General features: G+C 41.6%; 1 protein-coding gene across 2 annotated transcripts in view; it reads left to right on the forward strand.

Annotated features, from left to right (window-relative positions):
- The window catches only part of acvr2ab (activin A receptor type 2Ab), a 46,220-nt gene extending 29,571 nt beyond the window's left edge, over positions 1-16,649 (forward strand). The window contains exons 2-11 of one of the 2 annotated variants that reach the window (XM_084129336.1): positions 1,491-1,698; positions 1,847-1,950; positions 4,045-4,199; positions 7,371-7,514; positions 11,560-11,703; positions 12,324-12,469; positions 12,886-13,000; positions 13,242-13,380; positions 13,457-13,587; positions 14,046-16,649. In XM_084129336.1, the coding sequence (XP_083985462.1) occupies positions 1,491-1,698; positions 1,847-1,950; positions 4,045-4,199; positions 7,371-7,514; positions 11,560-11,703; positions 12,324-12,469; positions 12,886-13,000; positions 13,242-13,380; positions 13,457-13,587; positions 14,046-14,240 (1,481 nt within the window). In that variant the 3' untranslated portion in view covers positions 14,241-16,649. The remainder of the gene's footprint in view (positions 1-1,490; positions 1,699-1,846; positions 1,951-4,044; positions 4,200-7,370; positions 7,515-11,559; positions 11,704-12,323; positions 12,470-12,885; positions 13,001-13,241; positions 13,381-13,456; positions 13,588-14,045) is intronic. The other variant, XM_084129337.1, reaches the window with a different exon arrangement.
- Positions 16,650-22,193: the final 5,544 nt, after the last annotated feature.

The raw sequence follows: 22,193 nt of genomic DNA on the forward strand, positions 1-22,193 counted from the left end.
CAGCTTGTTTAAGGTAACAGTTAATGGCGAAAACCATTTTAGAACAGCAGCGAAAATGTAAAAGTAGGCTATATAAACTTTAATATATCCTTTTATTGAAACGGGTGCTTTGCTGTGCTTTTACTTTCACTTTTGCCGCAGAGACCCTTTATGTCCTATAAATGTGTCGTATTTTTGATAATCCGCGCAGATTTCAGTTGACGATTCTGTTTAAAGTTATTAATAACAAATCATGAATGAAAGAGAAAGAAAAGAGCAGGATGTGCTTTATATTGAAAAGAAATATTAAAAGCGCGATAAATCGGGAAAGAGAACTGAATTATACTGACAGGATGCTGTGCACGCGCTCCGAGCGCAACACGGACAAGCATAGTAGCCTTTGTCTCCGGTTGCGTGCCTAAACGGCCAAATAAACACAGAAATATTTCAAAATGACACAGTAGATGTAAATTCACAGTAGATGTAAGTACTATGTGCATCCCCCCCCCCCCACCCCCACCCCACCCTTGATGTCATGAACACATGAACTAATTGTTCTGCATATTTCAATGAGAGCATAATATGCAATTTAGATATATTTTTAAGATGGAAGAATGCAGTTTTACAGATACTAGACACGTGACTTTTAAATGAAAGATTGGTATCAAAGAGCATCTTGTGGTGAACAATTAATCAAGTTAATACACTGAAAAAAAAATAGTTTGACGTGGTAATCTTTATTCAAAATCTGAAAAGTTACTTCTGGTCTGGAATGGCGTTGCTTCTCTGATGACGTCAGTTTGACTGGTTGCAAACACGTAACCTCTCCTCTATAAGCGTCAGTCTGCTGTGAGCGAGGACCCCCCCCCCCCCCCCCCCCCCCCCCCCCCCCCCTCTAACCCTAGCGCTAAAGTCTAACCCTGCCCTCTAGCAATATTCCGTTTCACTGGGAAATACGTCACAACACTGGAGAAAAGTCGTTTGCAACTTCCGGTTCACAGGGACTTTAAGCAGGCAATCCCAGAATGCATTGTGACAAAAACACATTTTTAAAAATGGACAATTTGACCAAACATTTGTATCTTGTGTGTTTCATTATTGGAGAATTGTGTTGTTAGACATCCAGCTGTTGAAATCAAAAGTGCTATTTTTCTTCACAAAAAGAGAGCATGACTTATCATCATTTAAAATGTTTAAACTATAAAAGCTCTGAAATGATCAAATGTCTTGAATCCTTTGCTAACCCACGACGCCACAGGCTGTAGTTCTGCAAGATTTGCTACAAAAGTTATAACAAGACAGCTTTTTTTTATTTTAAATGGTTTCATTTATCGTGTTTGTTAAATAAATTTTGATTAGAGTGGAAATTATGTTAAATATGGAAAATAATGTGAACTTGACTGACTGCTTCATTTCCACTTTAAGATTTTATATGCAGTGAGGTTTTAAACAGCCTCTGTTATGTTGGTTAAACCCACACATGGACAACATGTAAGATATCTTTGGTTCAGGTGCGATTCTGGGGCGCTCGGAGACGCAGGAGTGTGTGTTTTATAACGCGAGCTGGGAAAAGGACGGCACAAACCGGAGTGGAATCGAGTCGTGTTACGGAGAAAAGGACAAACGACGACACTGTTTCTCCACCTGGAAGAACCGCTCAGGAACCATCGAGATGGTGAAGCAGGGATGCTGGCTCGATGACGTCAACTGCTACGACAGGTGTGTGTGTGTGTGCACGTGTGGTGATCAATGATGAAAACACATTCTCTGTGTGTGTGCGTGTGTGCGTGCGTGCGTGCGTGTGTGCGTGTGCGCATATGGTGATCAATGATGAAAACACATTCTCTCTCTGTGTGTATGTGTGCAGCAGCGAGTGTGTGGAGCGTAAGGAGAATCCTGATGTCTTCTTCTGCTGCTGTGAGGGGAACATGTGCAACGACAGGTTTCTCTACAGTCCAGAGACGATTCAGAGTGAGTTTTAACCCTCAGGTTTTCAACGTGAAGCTGCTGAGAGTAGACATGTGCCGGTATTCGGTAATGCGATAAATCGCGGTAATGAATATGCACGATATTGTTATCGCGGGCACTTCAAAATACCGTGAAAAATAATAGATCAGAATTTATATTTATAGAACGCGCATTAGCTTATTTTCCATCAAACCGCTTAAACAAACACTGCGTATATGCTGCGCGAAACACGTGCGCACTCTGATGTAAACAATCCCCACATGAAGCACTGTGTGCATGCAGTGCAGTGCGCACTCTAGTCTAATGTAATGAATCCTCACATGGAGAAGCACGGCGGAAGGAGGAACACTGCCGACGATTTATCCCCCTTCTAAAAGCAGGGCTGCCAACTCTACGCATTCAGTGTGAGACTCACGCAATTTACACTTTTCACACGCTTTATACAAAACTTTACACAAAAATCACGGAGCAAAGAGGACACTGACACCGACAGACTAGACAGAGCAGGTTACTTTTGATATGAAAACAATTCTCAGCTCTCAGGTTCTGTGTCCATTTTATTACGAAATTCAGACAATAAATACCGTTTTGGCGCTTGTAAATGTGACGTGACCGATCGCTGTAGCGCCTCAGTTCAAGTAAACCGATCATCTGTTACTTTTTATTTAAAGATACAGTACAACTTACCGAAAAGTATTTATGCCTCATACATAATATCGATCAATCAGTGTTTTTCAACCACGGAAAGAGGTCAATAAAACTGCAGGTGAACAATTATATCACAGAACGTTACATTTACCTCAGGAAAGCCATTTAATGACCAACACGTCGTTAGTTGACTAGAAAAAATAGCTATAGAGGAGTATTTTGCTAAATATGTGCACTATATTACATTTGTATTATATTTTTACTTGTGTCATAATTGTTATTATAATGAAAACCAAATTAAATTTAATTTAATTTGTTATTTTTTAACCTTTAATAATACCAGCTGACAGGGCTCTCTGTATGTTTACAGCATTATGTGAGATATATTTTTTCTTGAGAAAAATTAACATGTAGGCTATCTACTATAGCCTACCTAATATTTATCCAAAGAGTCAATATTGAATCAAGATTGAAATCAAATCCCAAGAACTGAATTGAAATTGTGAAAATTGTGTAAAATTCTGTTTAGTTACCAAATGTTTTGATCACAATTACACCTATTGTGATGAAAGTTGTTTTTTTTCTACATCCCTCCCCCAATACATCCGTTTCTCTTGAGCAATTAAAATATCGTGATAATACCGTATACCGTGATAAAAGCTCAATCAATTAATCGCAGCATGAAAATTTGATACCGGCACATGCCTAGCTGAGAGACATCTAAATCAGCAGAAGCCTTTACTGTGTTTCACCCGTTTCACTTCAGACAGGCCTCGCAGAAATCAGAAGCATCAGAAATGCTTGTCTTGTCTTTTTTTTTCTTATGAGGTCTCCAACTGTTTCTTTGAAACGGGCCACAGATTTGTAAAGGCCGCCTCTAAAATAAGATTAGTACATAAACAGGATCCGCTCAGCAGGAGTGAAGTTTCCTAACCAAACGCCATGCAATAAGTTTCCAGCAACAAGCAGTTTGTCTGTCCACACCAGACGCAACAACAAATCAATCACAAACCACAGCCAATCAGAAGAGCATGTGGGCGGAGTCTCTCGGCACTCGCAACTTAATGGATAATGAATCAAATTCATAAATACTACCATTCATAGTAATTCATAAATACTACCATTTCAACATTATTAAAAATACATACTGAATGACTGAAACCATCTTTGTCATAGAATACAGTTTTAACATTCTTGTTTCCTTTCATTTATTTTCAAGATCTGAGGTCAATTATCCATTGTTCTTTCAATATGGCTATAAACTATATTCAAACTTGCATTAGACGCTTTTAACATTAAATAAAGCACATAATCAGTACATGAGATTATCATTGTCATAGTTTGTATGTTGTTGTTTCTAAAATAGAACTGCATATAGTATAGCTTTCTGGCTTTCTAAATGTCCATATTTGTAAAAGTGTCACATTTTCAGTAAATTCTTGTGTCCAGCCACATCGAACCCGGTCAGCCCGAAGCCGGACTCGTTTCCCACAATGCTCTACTCTCTGATTCCCATTATGGCTGTTGCTGTGATTCTCTTCATCTCGTTCTGGATGTACCGGCATCTGAAGCTGTCGTACCCGCCGCTGCTCGTGCCGTCACAGGTACTTCAATATCAAAATCAATATCTGTGAAAGATCTTTGTGTTCAAGAGATCAACTCTGAGACGCATGTTTGGAGCGTTCGGGACTCTTTCACATGTCACTGCCGTTGTAAACGTGTATCCATATGTCTTTTGGGTTACACTTCATTTTAAGGTGTCCTTATTACAGTGTAATAATACATTCAAGAACAAAGTAATATTAATTAACAACATTACTTACTGTAGGGTTAGGGTTTGGTTTAGGGTTATTTGCAAATAATTATGCATAATTTACTGCTATTATTACAGCAAGTACATGTAACATATGTAAGAAGGACACTGTAAAATAAAGTGTTACTGTGTTTTGTTGCTGGTCATTCATAAAAACAACAATCAACTATTGTACCATTGGGCGGCAAGTGTCACTGCTAAAAGTGATTTTCTTACTCAGAATTTTTGTCTTGTTTTCCAGTGTAGTTTAAACAAGAAAATAATCTGTCAAAGGTTGTTGTTTTTTTTTAGCATACATAAACATACATTAACTCATAAAGCATAAAAAAAATTCTTTTCAGAAAACCAGTCTTAATATTTTGTCATTTTGCATTTCAAGTCAGTGTTATTTTAGTGTCATTGATATATGATTCTATTTTCATTCATATTTTGAATTAGGTAGAATTTTTTATACTTCTGTTTTTTTCCCCAAAATTTTAGTTAAAGCTTTACAAATTCTGTTTTTTTGTGTGTGATTTTATTCATTTAAAAAATGCATATATAGTTTTTATAGGTTTTAGTTATTAGTTTGAGTTATTTAAATACTTTAAGAATTTCAAACAAGACAAAAGTACTGAATGAGAAAATGATTTTATTAAATATGTTGGGCATGTTTATCTTCTTCCAGGGGGATTCACTGAGCAACACCATCCCAGAAATCTTTATAAAATGATGTTCATGTTGTGTAATAAGTCAAAGGATTGTGATTGGTCCGTCCTGACCAGTGCTGAGATTTGATTTTTTTTAAGCGTACTGTCAGTGCGTTTGCTTGTTGCTTTATTCTCTTTAAATGGGGGACAAAACAGTCCATAGAAGTGCTAATTAGATTTTTTTTAGATAGCTAGGTGCATGTGTGTTTGTTAGAGTGTGTGTGTGTGTGTGTGTGTGTGTGTGTGTTTGTTTGTTTCTCATTGGCATATGAGAATCTATCACAGACACCACATCAATATTTCCCTTTCTCATTCTCATGCTGAGATGATTTTGAGCTCGTTCTTGCTCTCATCACAGCGCTTGTGTGCTAGAAACAGTGAAATCCCTCTCTTCATCTTTTGCTAGCGTGCCTTTCATATCATGATAGAGGTAAGAGCTTCATTCACTCTCCCATCCTGCCATGCCGATGCTGTGGTTTTCATCCTCTTTCATGAGTTTGTGATGCGGTCACTCTTGTCTGTAAATGGACTCTTCCTTCTTTTTTCTTTCTTTCTCACTCACTCGCATGGATTAATATTTGAGTTCTCCTGCATCAGACGCTGTTTGTGTGTTTGTGTGGAGAGTCTCAGCAGTGATTGGTGTGTTTGTGTGGAGAGTCTCAGCAGTGATTGGTGTGTTTGTGTGTTTGTTTGGAGAGTCTCAGCAGTGATTGGTGTGTTTGTGTGTTTGTGTGGAGAGTCTCAGCAGTGATTGGTGTGTTTGTGTGGAGAGTCTCAGCAGTGATTGGTGTGTTTGTGTGGAGAGTCTCAGCAGTGATTGGTGTGTTTGTGTGTTTGTGTGGAGAGTCTCAGCAGTGATTGGTGTGTTTGTGTGGAGAGTCTCAGCAGTGATTGGTGTGTTTGTGTGTTTGTTTGGAGCGTCTCAGCAGTGATTGGTGTGTTTGTGTGGAGAGTCTCAGCAGTGATTGGTGTGTTTGTGTGGAGAGTCTCAGCAGTGATTGGTGTGTTTGTGTGTTTGTGTGGAGAGTCTCAGCAGTGATTGGTGTGTTTGTGTGGAGAGTCTCAGCAGTGATTGGTGTGTTTGTGTGGAGAGTCTCAGCAGTGATTGGTGTGTTTGTGTGGAGAGTCTCAGCAGTGATTGGTGTGTTTGTGTGGAGAGTCTCAGCAGTGATTGGTGTGTTTGTGTGTTTGTGTGGAGAGTCTCAGCAGTGATTGGTGTGTTTGTGTGGAGAGTCTCAGCAGTGATTGGTGTGTTTGTGTGAAGATTCTCAGCAGTGATTGGTGTGTTTGTGTGAAGAGTCTCAGCGGTGATTGGTGTGTTTGTGTGGAGAGTCTCAGCAGTGATTGGTGTGTTTGTGTGAAGAGTCTCAGCAGTGATTGGTGTGTTTGTGTGGAGAGTCTCAGCAGTGATTGGTGTGTTTGTGTGGAGAGTCTCAGCAGTGATTGGTGTGTTTGTGTGGAGAGTCTCAGCAGTGATTGGTGTGTTTGTGTGTTTGTGTGGAGAGTCTCAGCAGTGATTGGTGTGTTTGTGTGCAGAGTCTCAGCAGTGATTGGTGTGTTTGTGTGGAGAGTCTCAGCAGTGATTGGTGTGTTTGTGTGAAGATTCTCAGCAGTGATTGGTGTGTTTGTGTGAAGAGTCTCAGCGGTGATTGGTGTGTTTGTGTGGAGAGTCTCAGCAGTGATTAGTGTGTTTGTGTGAAGAGTCTCAGCAGTGATTGGTGTGTTTGTGTGGAGAGTCTCAGCAGTGATTGGTGTGTTTGTGTGGAGAGTCTCAGCAGTGATTGGTGTGTTTGTGTGTTTGTGTGGAGAGTCTCAGCAGTGATTGGTGTGTTTGTGTGAAGAGTCTCAGCGGTGATTGGTGTGTTTGTGTGGAGAGTCTCAGCAGTGATTGGTGTGTTTGTGTGAAGAGTCTCAGCAGTGATTGGTGTGTTTGTGTGGAGAGTCTCAGCAGTGATTGGTGTGTTTGTGTGAAGAGTCTCAGCAGTGATTGGTGTGTTTGTGTGGAGAGTCTCAGCAGTGATTGGTGTGTTTGTGTGAATATTCTCAGCAATGATTGGTGTGTTTGTGTGCAGAGTCTCAGCAGTGATTGGTGTGTTTGTGTGCAGAGTCTCAGCAGTGATTGGTGTGGTTGTGTGGAGAGTCTCAGCAGTGATTGGTGTGTTTGTGTGAAGATTCTCAGCAGTGATTGGTGTGTTTGTGTGGAGAGTCTCAGCAGTGATTGGTGCGTTTATGTGGAGAGTCTCAGCAGTGATTGATGTGTGTGTTGTGTTCAGGATCCCGGACTGACGCCCCCGTCTCCTCTGTTGGGCCAGAAGCCTCTTCAGCTGTTAGAGGTCAAGGCTCGAGGACGCTTCGGCTGCGTCTGGAAGGCTCAGCTGCTCAACCAACCGGTGGCCGTCAAAGTCTTCCCTGTCCAGGTATCTGAGAGAATCCGAGTACCCGAACTGAGTGAGGCGGGGCTTTAATTCTTGGTTGTATTCATCTGATACGGCAATGTGTAACGTTTTTCTGTCAACTCTGCCTAATCCTTCGCGATCGATATCGCACGTTTGTCGATGGAGCGGGTTCAGACCATACTAAATGTTCTGACCGCAGTTGTGCAGGACAAAGCTCTGAGGACATCAGAAGTTAGAGGGACTGATGGCAGCTGTACAAAGTACACAGGCTACACCGTAATTTTAATTTTAATGGACATTAAAACAAAGGCAGATAACCGTACAATCTGGTAGGTATCATTATAGAACACCGGCACAGTAACTTCATATTGACGCGCGGCTAAACAAAGGCAGAGTACCGTAACTCAATTTGAGCGTTCCAAAACAAAGCCAAAGAGCGGTAACTGATGTTACGGTGTTCTGCCTTGGTTTCTCATGGGCTTTTGAAAGTTACTGTTAAGACAACACATTATTTTCTCAAAAAAAAACAATGGAATTGATTCAAGATACTTATCCACATCATAAAGGAGGTCTTGAATGTGCCAAAAATATAAATAACTCATTTTCGACCAAAAACGAAGTTATGGTCTTTTGCCTTTGCACGGCAGTATACAAAAATAGACAATAGACGGTATATGTATGTACAGGTATGTTATTTACAAATGCAAGGAAACGTAAACAAGAAGTATGGTGTGTTAAATAAATAAATCTTCTGAGGTCTGATTTGGTCGCTGAGCCGAACCAGACAGTTATAGAAGTGCAGTGGAGAGATACGATGACTGCATAGTAGCTCCTGTCGCAGGTTGAACTTCCTCAGCTGGAGAAGGAAGAATAGTCTCTGCAAGGCTGAGTCAATGTGAGTGTCCCACTTCACGTCCTGAGAGATGGTGGAGGCCAGGAACCTGAATGACTGTGAATAATGCTGGGGTGTTTCTCCTGAAGTCAGTCTGCCAGCTCTTTAACCTCCTGTCTGTAAGCTGACTTGTCACCGTCCTGGATGAGGCTGATGTGTGTGGTGGCATCTGCATACTTCAGGAGCTTGACAGAGGGGTCTGTGGAGGAGCAGTGCAGAGGGAGAAGAGCAGTGGGGAGAAGAGCAGTGGGGAGAAGAGCAGTGGGGAGAAGAAGAGCAGTGGGGAGAAGAGCAGTGGGAGAAGAGCAGTGGGGAGAAGAGCAGTGGGGAGAAGAGCAGTGGGAGAAGAGTGGGGAGAAGAGCAGTGGGAGAAGAGCAGTGGGGAGAAGAGCAGTGGGGAGAAGAGCAGTGGGGAGAAGAGCAGTGGGAGAAGAGTGGGGAGAAGAGCAGTGGGAGAAGAGCAGTGGGGAGAAGAGCAGTGGGGAGAAGAGCAGTGGGAGAAGAGTGGGGAGAAGAGCAGTGGGGAGAAGAGCAGTGGAGAGAAGAGTGGGGAGAAGAGCAGTGTGTGAAGAGCAGTGGGGAGAAGAGTAATGGGGAGAAGAGCAGTGTGTGAAGAGCAGTGGGGAGAAGAGTAATGGGGAGAAGAGCAGTGGGAGAAGAGCAGTGTGTGAAGAGCAGTGGAGAGAAGAGTGGGGAGAAGAGCAGTGTGTGAAGAGCAGTGGGGAGAAGAGTAATGGGGAGAAGAGCAGTGTGTGAAGAGCAGTGGGGAGAAGAGTAATGGGGAGAAGAGCAGTGGGAGAAGAGCAGTGTGTGAAGAGCAGTGGGGAGAAGAGCAGTGGGAGAAGAGCAGTGGGAGAAGAGCAGTGGAGAGAAGAGTGGGGAGAATAGCAGTGGGGAGAATAGCAGTGGGGAGAAGAGCAGTGGGAGAAGAGTGGGGAGAGAAGAGTGGGGAGAAGAGCAGTGTGTGAAGAGCAGTGGGGAGAAGAGCAGTGTGTGAAGAGCAGTGGGGAGAAGAGCAGTGGGTAGAAGAGCAGTGGGTAGAAGAGCAGTGGGGAGAAGAGCAGTGGGGAGAAGAGCAGTGGGGAGAAGAGCAGTGGGAGAAGAGCAGTGTGTGAAGAGCAGTGGGGAGAAGAGCAGTGGGGAGAAGAGCAGTGGGGAGAAGAGCAGTGGGAGAAGAGTGGGGAGAAGAGTGGGGAGAAGAGTAGTGGGTAGAAGAGCAGTGGGGAGAAGAGCAGTGGGGAGAAGAGCAGTGGGGAGAAGAGCAGTGGGGAGAAGAGCAGTGGGGAGAAGAGCAGTGGGAGAAGAGTGGGGAGAAGAGCAGTGTGTGAAGAGCAGTGGGGAGAAGAGTAATGGGGAGAAGAGCAGTGGGAGAAGAGTAGTGGGTAGAAGAGCAGTGGGGTGAAGAGCAGTGGGAGAAGAGCAGTGGAGAGAAGAGTGGGGAGAAGAGCAGTGTGTGAAGAGTAGTGGGTAGAAGAGCAGTGGGAGAAGAGCAGTGGAGAGAAGAGTGGGGAGAAGAGCAGTGTGTGAAGAGCAGTGGGGAGAAGAGCAGTGTGTGAAGAGCAGTGGGGAGAAGAGTAATGGGGAGAAGAGCAGTGGGAGAAGAGTAGTGGGTAGAAGAGCAGTGGGGTGAAGAGCAGTGGGAGAAGAGCAGTGGAGAGAAGAGTGGGGAGAAGAGCAGTGTGTGAAGAGTAGTGGGTAGAAGAGCAGTGGGAGAAGAGCAGTGGAGAGAAGAGTGGGGAGAAGAGCAGTGTGTGAAGAGCAGTGGGGAGAAGAGCAGTGTGTGAAGAGCAGTGGGGAGAAGAGTAATGGGGAGAAGAGCAGTGGGAGAAGAGTAGTGGGTAGAAGAGCAGTGGGGAGAAGAGCAGTGGGAGAAGAGCAGTGGGAGAAGAGCAGTGGGGAGAAGAGCAGTGGGGAGAAGAGCAGTGGGAGAAGAGTAGTGGGGAGAGAACGCACCCCTTGGGGCACCAGTGTTGATCACGCGGGTGCTTAATGAGAATGTTCTGTGCCTCACTATCTGCTGCCTGCCTGTCAGGAAGCTGGTTATCCACTGACAGATGGAGGAGGGCACAGAGAGCTGGGGTAATTTGGGCAGGAGGAGGTTTGGTGTAATGGTGTTGAAGGCCGAGCTGAAGTCCACAAACAGGATCCTCACAAAAGTCCCTGGTTTGTCCAGATGTTGTTTGATATAATGCAATTGGTTGTGTCCATTGGTTGCAAGGGAGCAGTTTTGGTTTGAACATTGTGGGGCAAAAGTGTGAATTGTTTAACGGAGGCATGCTCGCCTCGTGAGGTTTGTTTGTTTATTTATTTTTGCAGGATTTTTTTGTTATTTTTTTTAGCATTTTACAATAAGGATCTAATCACAGGTAAGACCATTGATGGCTCCTCATTACCATTCTTAGGCCACTGTTATCTTTTTCCTTTCTTTAACATTTATTATGAAAAATAGCATCCATTACATTTAGAAACTATTTCTACAACATACCACAATTGTAATATAAATCTTTAATGAAAAATACATTTCCTTAATTACAAGGGATTTCACTCTACAAATTAATCAATATATACCACAATAAATACAATACAACGCGATAAATTCTCTTAAAGGTGGTACTGAGGAGTTTAAAAAGCGTTCTAATTTATGTTAGTGCAGGATGATGTTTTCCCCTCTTTCCATCATTTTTAGTATATGTGGTTGTTTTAGATCACGTTTGACTTTCTCCATAGCGTTTTACTACATTCTCAATAGAATTCAAATGGATTCCACATTATATCACCAGCATTGCGAAAGGAACGGCTCGTGGAAATCTTATAATTTTTGGAGCGTGAACGTCCTTACGGGGATCCGCACGCCATTAATGCAAAATGAATTTTTTTTATTTATTATATTACGCAGATAATTGGTCCGTTCAGTTCATACAGCACATAAAAGGTCTGAATCCATGATGTGTACAATTAATGAATAGCCTGGCCCTGATTCTATGTTTTGGTGTGGGCAGTCAGAGTACTGGCAACATGTGAGAAGTAATAAAGTGAGGGTCCGCTACAGATTAAAATGTAGAAGTGCTGGCCCACTTCAAGAACTAAGTTATTGTGCATATTGACTATTTATAAATAGTCATATAACTTTAAATGTGGGTAATTTTGCAAGTTTTTGTTTTTGATCTCTTTCAGAATAAGCAGTCATGGCAGAATGAATATGAGATTTATAGTGTGAGTGGAATGAAGCATGAAAATATCCTTCACTTCATCGGAGCAGAAAAAAGAGGAAGCGGAGTGGATATAGAGCTCTGGCTCATCACAGCGTACCATGAGAAGGTACATAAACACACACATATACACACACACACACACACACACACACACACACCCACACCTGTGAACATAGTCATGTAAGTGTTTGTCATCGGCTACACTCATAATAGATATTAGTGTACAGTGATTACTGCATACTGTACAGTGTTTAATCCCTAATATTTAACAAATGTGTAGTACACAAACAGTATATAATGATAAATGTCTTCCCAATCTTTTCTTCCCTATTGGGAAGTAAGTATATCTGAGTGAAACTACTTCTGGAAGGAGTAAAAATGTAGGGCAGGACTTGATTTTGTCCATCGGGAACTGATTGTATTGTTGTTGTTTTGATAATTTGTTGTGATGAGATGTTGTTGCGAGGGAAAGGGGAGGTTTAATGTTTTTGATGAAAGATTACGAGCCTCATGAATTTAAAAAATAATTATGTTCTCAGATAAATAATTTACGATAAACATTGCAATACATTAAAAAATAAGAATGATTAGTTTTGATTTGATGTTGACATGTAACAGTAGCATGCTACATTACTGTCACATGACCTTACTATGTTGCACAACTGACAGAGACTGATTGAGTGTTGATGATATCGTGTGTGTGTGTGTGTGTGTGTTTGTACTCAGGGCTCATTGACGGACTTCCTGAAGGCTAATGTTGTGTCCTGGAATGAGCTGTGCCTGATAGCTCAAACGTTTGTGCGCGGCTTGGCGTATTTACATGAGGACATACCCAACCTGAAGGACGGACACAAGCCTGCCATTGCACACAGGTACAGATCAGTGTTTTAGAGGCCCGAATATGATCATTCTCGTGTGAGGACCCCATCCTCATTTTGAACAGTCATCAATATAGTTTCCTGTATAAAGACTGTATACTGTAAAAAATGTATACTATAAATATGTGTAAAATATTATTTGGAAAATATTTAGTTTAGTTAAATTAAATTAAAATTTCTACTCATAGTAATGTACTGTTAGAGGAATTATTTATTTATATGTTTACTTATTTTTTGACTTTTATTTATTTACACTATTTTTCTCTAAACTTTTTCACGGACCCCCAGAACTGGTTTGCAGCCCCCAGTCAGATGGCAGTGTGTGTAATTATTTGTTGTCCAGGTTACTCATTGTTATTCTCTCTCTCTCTCTCTCTCTCTCTCTCTCTCTCTCTCTCTCTCTCTCTCAGAGATATCAAAAGTAAGAATGTGTTACTGAAGAGCGATTTAACCGCCTGTATGGCCGACTTTGGCCTGGCGCTGAAGTTTGAGGCAGGGAAATCTACAGGTGACACACACGGACAGGTAAGTACGATATTTGCATGTGCTTAAAAACAGGAAAAAAATTATGATTTTTTTTTTTTGATGCAAGTAGTTTTTTTCCCCAAAAAAACAATTAATTGCAGACCTTTGTTGACTCTGACTAGTCCTTATTTGTGACAGATTTAAAGTATTAGCTGATTGTTGATAATAATGCTGGTGAAGGTTCCATCAGCAGTGTGTGTGTGTGTGTGTGTGTGTGTGTGTGTGTGTGTGTGTGTTAAAGGTGGGAACACGACGCTACATGGCTCCTGAGGTGTTGGAGGGAGCGATCAGTTTCCAGCGCGACGCGTTCCTCAGAATCGACATGTACGCGGTGGGTCTGGTGCTGTGGGAACTGGCCACGCGATGTACAGCAGCCGACGGTAAAGCTCATTCACTCAGAGACTCATGAGATGTGTGTGTGTAAACTGGTAGTGACCGTGCGTGTGTCTCTCTCAGGTCCTGTGGATGAGTTCTCTCTGCCGTTCGAGGAGGAGGCGGGTCTTCATCCATCTCTGGAGGACATGCAGGACGTCGTTGTGCATAAGAAACTACGACCGATATTCAGAGAAGACTGGCTAAAACATACGGTAGAACACACACACACACACACACACACTCACACACACTCACTCACTCACTCACTCACTCACTCACTCAGTCACACACACACACACACACTCTCTTTCTCTCACTCACACACACATTCACACACACACACACTCACACAAAAATACTTTTTCACCTAATATTTATATTTTATTAGAATTCAGCTTTATCGAATAACGAAAAAAAAATCTGTTGTTTTAGTGAGCATTTAGTAGTTAGAAAAAGCTACTGTATTTTGAGAAATACAAAGTAAAGTTATAAAAAATATGGAAGAAATATATGACTTTTTTTTTATTAAATTATATATTTTGCGATTCTTTTTAAAAAATTGTATACAGTTGGTCAGATTTTCTTGCTCCCATTGAAGCTCCAGATGCTCTTAGGAAGATCTGAAATCATGCTGATCAGAGAAGAGTCTGATTGGTTTTCTGTCCTGTAGGGTCTGGCGATGCTCTGTGAGACAATCGAGGAGTGTTGGGATCACGAGGCCGAGGCTCGTCTGTCTGCGGGATGTGTCGAGGAACGCATCATCTCAATGCAACGCAACACCAGCCTCATCGCCCCCGACGACATCCTCTCTGTCGTCACCATGGTTACCAACCTGGACTTCCCCCCTAAAGAATCCAGCCTATGATGCTGTTCTCTCAGCCAATCGTATTGCAGCGTGTGAAAGACGTGTGAGAGAGAAAAGCGGACTCAAGTTTAATTGTTCCGTGCAAAATGAGTGGAAAAACTCAAGGAACTCATGACCCAAGGAGATAAGACACAGACATCTGTGTTTGCACCAAAACGTCTTTTATGCATAAAGGAAAGACTTTTCTGTTTTGTAAGAACACCAACTCATGTGATTTTAGTATAAAAAGGGCAAAACTCTGGACTGCACTTGCTGTTCGTTTCTGCAAATCATTACAGTCATGCCAATACGAGACAATTCTGAATGTCTGCCGTTCAGCCGTGAATCACACACAAGGAATTAGTGCTGAAATAACCATAAACCTCCCTAAACAGGAATACCTCATTTTGATTTATCGTGCTTTTATCTGAGCAGCTGCTACAGAGGCGAGACGAGTAGCTGTAACACACGGTAGTGTTTCTGCCTTTCACATCTGTGCTTCATTTCATGCCATCACAAAACTCTTCTGAAGGGGTCGTATCATGAGGAGATGTTCGCGTTACTGACTCACAGAATCCAGGGTCCAATAATAACGTCTGCCAATAGTGGATGAATTTGGAATATTTACTAGCCAGACATTTTTACCACTTGTGCAAATGTATTTTACATTTGTGTTAAACACAATTTTCCATGTTATTGTCACATCATTTGCAGTGAAACTGCACTGACACATTGTGTTTATGTTCATATTTTTATTTTTGTGGCTTAATGTGAGGAATGGAGAGCTGGAGAGTTCATTTTAACCCCATGCTGTGAAAACAACTCGTTCTGCACTTCAACTTTCTGATGTGAACATCAGTGTATGAACACGTTAATAACGCCTACTCAGTGTTTGGAAACTTGCGCCTCCCAGTCATGATGTCTAAGGCCCCGTCCACACTACTGCGTTTTCGTTTAAAAACTGAGACCTTTTGCTACGTTTGCACCTCCCGTCCACACTAAAACGGCAAAAACGGAGACCCAAAACGGAGAAGTTTAGAAACGCTGCCGACCCGTTTTTCGTTTTGAATCTCCGGAGGGCGTTTTAGTCTGGATGGGTCAAAACGGAGGACTTTAGAAACAATGACGTAGTAGAGGCTCGCGCTCGGCTCTATGATTGGGTGTCATCAGTCATGGCGTATATCTTTGCTAGCAGCTGTTGTGCAAGTAAATTCTGCATTTTACAATGCTATAACTGCCTACATGTGCCGGAGGCAAGCTATTATTCGAGCGATCTGTGACAATTCCCGTGTGCAGCGGCGGTATCGACCGTACATGGAGCGTCGGTTTTGGGTTAACCTGGGAAAAACCAGCGCATGGTGGGATAATTTTTATCAATGAAGTTGTGTTTACACCGGTACGCGCATGCCCAGTGTTGGTGAATGGTCACGTGATCTGCGTTTTCAGTCGTTTTAATGTGGACGGAGATCAATTCTAATACGCAGCTAAAACGCTGGTGTGGACGGAGATCGTATTCATTTTAATTCTCCGTTTCTAAACGAAAACGCAGTAGTGTGGACGGGGCCTAACAGTCTGATCACCAGCAGAAATTACAATGAGAGTAAAATGTGGTTAAGTGTGTAAAAGCTTGTGCCGTGGCGCTGCAGAGCCTTCAAAGTTAGAAACAAACAGCTCATGTTTTTCAACAAGATCCCTGATCACTTCAGTCTGAGCGACACATTTCTGTGCAGATTGATTTATGAATCTGTCGATCTGATGCATCTTCACAAAGAGGCTGTTATTGAAGGATGGAGCAGTTAAAAACTAGATTGAACCCACAGCAGACACACTCATTTCACTCATTTCACGTGAAGAGATGTTTACATTGAAGACAAAAGTGTAGTAGGAAAAAAACCTTGACATGCATTATAAGTGGACCTTCGGGGGAACAAGATAAATGATGATAGGCCCCTTTAATGACAGTGTTTGTACGCAATCACATCTTTCAGGGCTGTAAAATCTGTATAACGCCACATTCTCCTGCCGCTGCAAAGCCTCTCTCTTTCATCATCTCTTTCTGAAACACTACAGCAGTATTCAGGGAGGCAGGATTCTGCTCACTCACAGCAATTATGCAACCGACATGCAGCAGCAATTGCAACTGTAGCTTCTATTTATTTCATTAATAATGTGACAAATTCTCAGTACTGTGAAAACAAATGGAGGTTATTGAATGTGTTAACAAACAAACCAACTGTTGGGTGAAAAATGGGTTTGTTAAAGACATTTCAGATCAATCTGTAATTCCCCCAGCAAAACATGTGTACAGGAAATGAATAATGTAAATATTATTGTTGGTTTTAAATTATTAGACTAGCATGATGTTGCTCTGTTCTTTTTGGTGTCACTAATCAAAAACATTCATTTATAAAGAAATTATTCCAAAACGTACTGCTGAGTATTTTATACAACTTTTTATTGTCTTAATGTTTGCAGGCCCAAAGTCATTGATTATACATGTGATTCTCTCTCCTTTTTTAATATAAAGACATTTTCTTTATTCTCCTTTTTCTTTAATGAATGATGATGATCTGTTTGAACTTATTCACCACTAAATAATCACAAAATCATTATTGAGCCTATTTACTATAATACACACTATGGGGGCCTGTATAAATAATTCTTCCACAAAAAAAGGTCATAAAAACTGTACTCTATTTGCTTAAAACAATGATTTATAAAAAGTGTTATTAAATTCATTAACATGGACACTTCTAATCAAAAATAGTCAAAATGGGTAATAAAACAGCTCCATAAAAAAAATTATATATAACTGAAAATGCATTAGAATATAAGCTATAAAAATGCAAGCTTGGTAAAGGATGTTTTTTTGTTTTTTTTTAGATTTAAGAATCTTTTTGACTATCTTAGAAGAAAACATACACAACCCTAGGTATTTATTTAATACAGTGGCTAAATTAATTATAAAATAATTACAGTAAATAAAGAATACTTAAATAAAATATGGGAAATAAAGCTGCAATAGGTTCGGACATTTCCAAACAGCACAGCAGTAAGGACTTGATAAAGTTGATACTATCAGAGAGAAATTTATAACCATGCAACCGTCTATTACAGTATCACATCAGATATTGTGCTATAGATCCCCTGAGGAACAATTCCATTCGTTCTTTGCTATAGGAGATGATGAATTGTCTAAACTTGTTAAATCATCAAAATCAACAACATGTATATTAGACCCTATACCTACTAAGGTACTGAAAGAGATGCTTCCAGAAGTTATAGATCCTCTTCTTAATATTATTAGGGCCCAAGCCCTGAAAGGGCGAAGGCCCTATTGTTTTCGGTAGGATTATTTATTATTAGGGCCCAAGCCCTGAAAAGGCGCAGAGCCCTATTGTTTTCGGTAGGATTATTATTAGGGCCCAAGCCCTGAAAGAGCGCAGAGCCCTATTGTTTTCGATAGGATTATTATTATTAGGGCCCAAGCCCTGAAAGGGCGAAGGCCCTATTGTTTTCGTTAGGATTATTAGGGCCCAAGCCCATCAGGGCCGGACTGAAGCTGGTACCCGGGCGTGGCAGGGGGGCTCGACAGCGCCCCCTGGAATGGGGTCCGAAATCTTGGTCCATATATCAAACACGCTTGCATGTAATAATATGAAACTCAGTACACATATAGATCTCATCGGGCCGCACAACTTTCGTGCTCTAAGTTTTACACCAGCCCAACAGGAAGTCGGTTATTATACGTTGTTTGGAAAACGCATACAATGGAATGTGAAATACTCCTCCTAGGGAATTCATCCGATCGCCTCCAAACTCGGTGTGAATGAAGTCAAGACATTGAGGATGAATTCTTGCGAACAGATTTTTGATATCTCGAACGGTTTGGCCGTGGCGAGGAAACGAATTTATGGCGAATAATGGGACACAGGAAGTGTGTTATAACTTCTGCATACATTATCTGATCTTGCTGAAACTTCAGCAGTGTATTCGTTGTAAGAGGCCGATCACATGGATGTGACCTTTGTGAGTCAAAGTTATAGCGCCACCAACTGGCAACAGGAAGTGTGTCACTTTCAAAATGCTTTGAAATCACTTTCTTATTTTTACCCGATTTGCTTAAAACTTTATGTGTACAATGTAGACACACGGCAGATGTAGACCTGTGAAAGGATTATTGATATCTTAGATACTGTTGCCGTGGCAACGCATCAAACTTTAATATTCTTTTCGGATGCTTTTGAGACTCTTCACATGCTTGAAAATGCATGAAACTCGACAGACACATCACATTTATTATACAGTAGACATGTGCAAAGTTTCAGAAACGGGCGTGGTGGAATGGCTCAGTAGCGCCACCTTTAGTCAAAAATGGGGGCTTAGTTTTTCCTAGAATCACAAAACTTGGTAGGTGTATTGTTCTCATCAAGCAGGACACCTTTCTAATTTACAGTCATAACCTCAGACCCACAGGAAGTCAGATATTTTGGTTTGAATGTGGATTTTCTGGAGAATTTTCTCTCTCTCTCTGTGTGTCTGTGTGTGTGTGTGGGGGGGGAATTGTCTATTCCATTTAATCTTTGTTTTTCAAGGTTTCAGGGGCTTTTGGGGCCCTTAACGTGCTCAAAAACTCTTGAAACTTTCCACACAGGTCAGAACCCACGGTCATCAGAGCCGGGCTGAAGCTGGTACCCGGGCGTGGCAGGGGGGCTCAACAGCGCCCCCTTGGACACGGTCTGAAAACTTGGTCCATATATCAAACACGCTTGCATGAATTAATATGAAACTCGGTACACATATAGATCTCATCGGGCCGAACAACTTCCGCACTCTAAGTTATTAGCTCCGCCCAACAGGAAGTCGGCTATTATGGGTTGTTTGAAAAACGCATGCTGTGGAATTTAATGTACTCATCCTAGAGAATTCATCCAATCGCCTCCAAACTCGGTCAGCATGAAGTCAAGACATTGAGGATGATAAATTCCGGACGGATTTTTGATATCTCGAACGGTTTGGCCGTGGCGAGGAAACAATGGCGAGAAAAGAGAAACACGAAGTAATATAACTTCTGCATACGTTAACTGATCTTGATGAAACTTCAGCAGTGTGTTTGTGGTAAGAGGCTGATCAGATGGATGTAACTATTGTGAGTCAAAGTTATAGCGCCACCAACTGGCATATATATATATATATATATATATATATATATATATATATAGCTGCGAGCAGCGATGGAGGGCCCAAGCCGGTGACACCGCCACCCCGGTGGCTTTAGTGTAATTACAGGCACCAGGGTGGCGGTGCCACCGGCTTGGGCCCGCAATCGCTGCTCGCAGCTATATTTATTATTATTTTTCTTACGACCATTCAGCCACTTTTGGGCCCCTTAACATGCTCAAAAACTCTTGAAACTTTGCACACGGGTCAGAACCGGTGGCCATCAGGGCCGGGCTGAAGCTGGGACACGGGCGTGGCAGGGGGGCTCAACAGCGCCCCCTTGAACGGGGTCCGAAAACTTGGTCCATAAATCAAACATGCTTGCATGTAATAATATGAAACTTGGTACACATATAGATCTCATCGGGCCGAACAACTTCCGTACTTTTACTTTTTATGCCAGCCCAACAGGAAATCGGTTATTAAGGGTTGTTTGGAAACGCATGGTCTGGTATTTGAAACACTTCTCCTAGAGAATTCACCCGATCACCAACAAACTCAGTGTGCATGAAGTCAAGACATTGAGGATGAAAAATTGCCAGGGGATTTTTGATATCTCGAACGGTTTGGCCGTGGCGAGGAAACGAATTTATGGCGAATAATGGAAACAGGAAGTGTGTTATAACTTCTGCATACATTAACTGATCTTGATTAAACTTCCGCAGCGTGTTCGTTGTAAGAGGCCGATCACATGGATGTGACTATTGTGAGTAAAAGTTATAGCGCCACCAACTGGCAGCAGGAATGTGTCACTTTCAAAATGCTTTGAAATCACCCTCTTATTTTTACCCGATTTGCTTCAAACTTTATGTGTACAATGTAGACACACGGCAGATGTAGACCTGTGAAAGGATTATTGATATCTTAGATACTGTTGCCGTGGCAACGCATCAAACTTTAAAATTCTTTTTTTATGCTTTTGAGACTCTTAACATACTTGAAATTGCATGAAACTCGACAGACACATCACACTTATTAGCCAGTCGACATGTGCAAAGTTTCAGAAACGGGCGTGGTGAGGGGCTCAGTAGCGCCACCTTTAGTCAAAAATGGGGGCTTAGTTTTACATAGAGTCACAAAACTCGGTTCGTATATTGTTCTCATCAAGCCGGACAACTTTCTAATTTACATTCATTAGCTCCAACCAAAAGGAAGTCAGATATTTTAGTTTGAATGTGATTATTTGGAGAATTTTCTCTCTCTCTGTCTGTCTCTGTGTGTGTGAGGGGTGGGAGGGATTTCTCTGTTGAGTTTAATGTTTGTTTTCAAGGTTTCAGGGGCTTTTGGGACCCTTAACGTGCTCGAAAACTCTTGAAACTTTGCACACAGGTCACAACCCACGGCCATCAGGGCCGGGCTGAAGCTGGTACCCGGGCGTGGCTGGGGGGCTCAACAGCGCCCCCTTGAACGGGGTTCTAAAACTTGGTCCATATATCAAACACGCTTGCATGAATTAATATGAAACTCGGTACACATATAGATCTCATTGTGCCGAACAACTTTCCCCTGGTCAAGTTTTATGCCAGCCCAACAGGAAGTCGGCTATTATGGGTTGTTTGGAAAACGCTTGCTGTGGAATGTGAAATACTCCTCCTAGAAAATTCACCGTGTCCCCTCCAAACTCGGTGTGCATGTAGTCAAGACTTTGAGGATGCTAAATTGCGGACGGATTTTTGATATCTCGAACGGTTTGGCCGTGGCGAGGAATCGAATTTATGGCGAGAAAAGAGAAACACGAAGTGGAATAACTTCTGCATACATTAACTGATCTTGATGAAACTTCAGCAGTGTGTTCGTGGTAAGAGGCCGATCAGATGGATGTAACTATTGTGAGTCAAAGTTATAGCGCCACCAACTGGCAGCAGGAAGTGTGTCACTTTCAACATGCTTTTGACAAAAGTGGGGGGGTTAGTTTTAAATACAGTAAAAAAAAAAATAGTTTGTATATTGTTCTCATCAAGCCGGACAACTTTCTAATTTACATTCATTAGCTCCGGCCATCAGGAAGTCAGATAATTTGGTCTGAATGTGGATTTTTTTTGCAAAATCAGCCTCTGAATTTTTAGCCACTCCTCTTAAACTATTTATTTTATACCCACCAAACTTTTTCAACATGATGAAAATACATTAAATATGCTAAATTGTGAACGGATAATAAATATCTCAAACGGTTTTGCTATGGCGAGGGATTAAAGTAATGTCCAAAAAGGAAACACTAAAAGCCTCAAATTTTCTAAAAATGTAATTATATACCATTTATTTCTATATAAAAGTATACAAATATCACAACTAAACCCATTTTATTCTGTTTTTGCAATTCAAGAAGAATGAAAAAGTTAAAAACAGGCTGTTTAGTGCTATTTGGTTAAACAAAAAAGCAAACATAGGGCTATACTGCCCTCTTGTGTCCAAAAGGACATCAAAATAGTATATAAAACTTTTTACCAGGTAGGCCAATATTGTATTTAAATATACATTTATTAGGTATGTGTCTGAGGATATTTTCCCACCGGTTAATCGACGTGTGACACGAGCGGGTGCTTTTAAATCGCTAATATAAAAGTGAAAGAAAAATACAGACATCCACACTGACATTGATAAAGTTGCACACACACGTTGGAAAGAATGATGCTTTTAAACAACACTAAACCGCCATTAGGTGTCGCCAGGCATCCATCTTAATAAGCGAGTCATTGATTCATTCGTTCAAACGATTCGTTCGAATGAGTCGATCATGATTAAGACAGATTTGTA

This window comes from Abramis brama (assembly GCF_963993115.1).
Source record: "Abramis brama genome assembly, chromosome: 11".
Taxonomy (NCBI): domain Eukaryota; kingdom Metazoa; phylum Chordata; class Actinopteri; order Cypriniformes; family Leuciscidae; genus Abramis; species Abramis brama.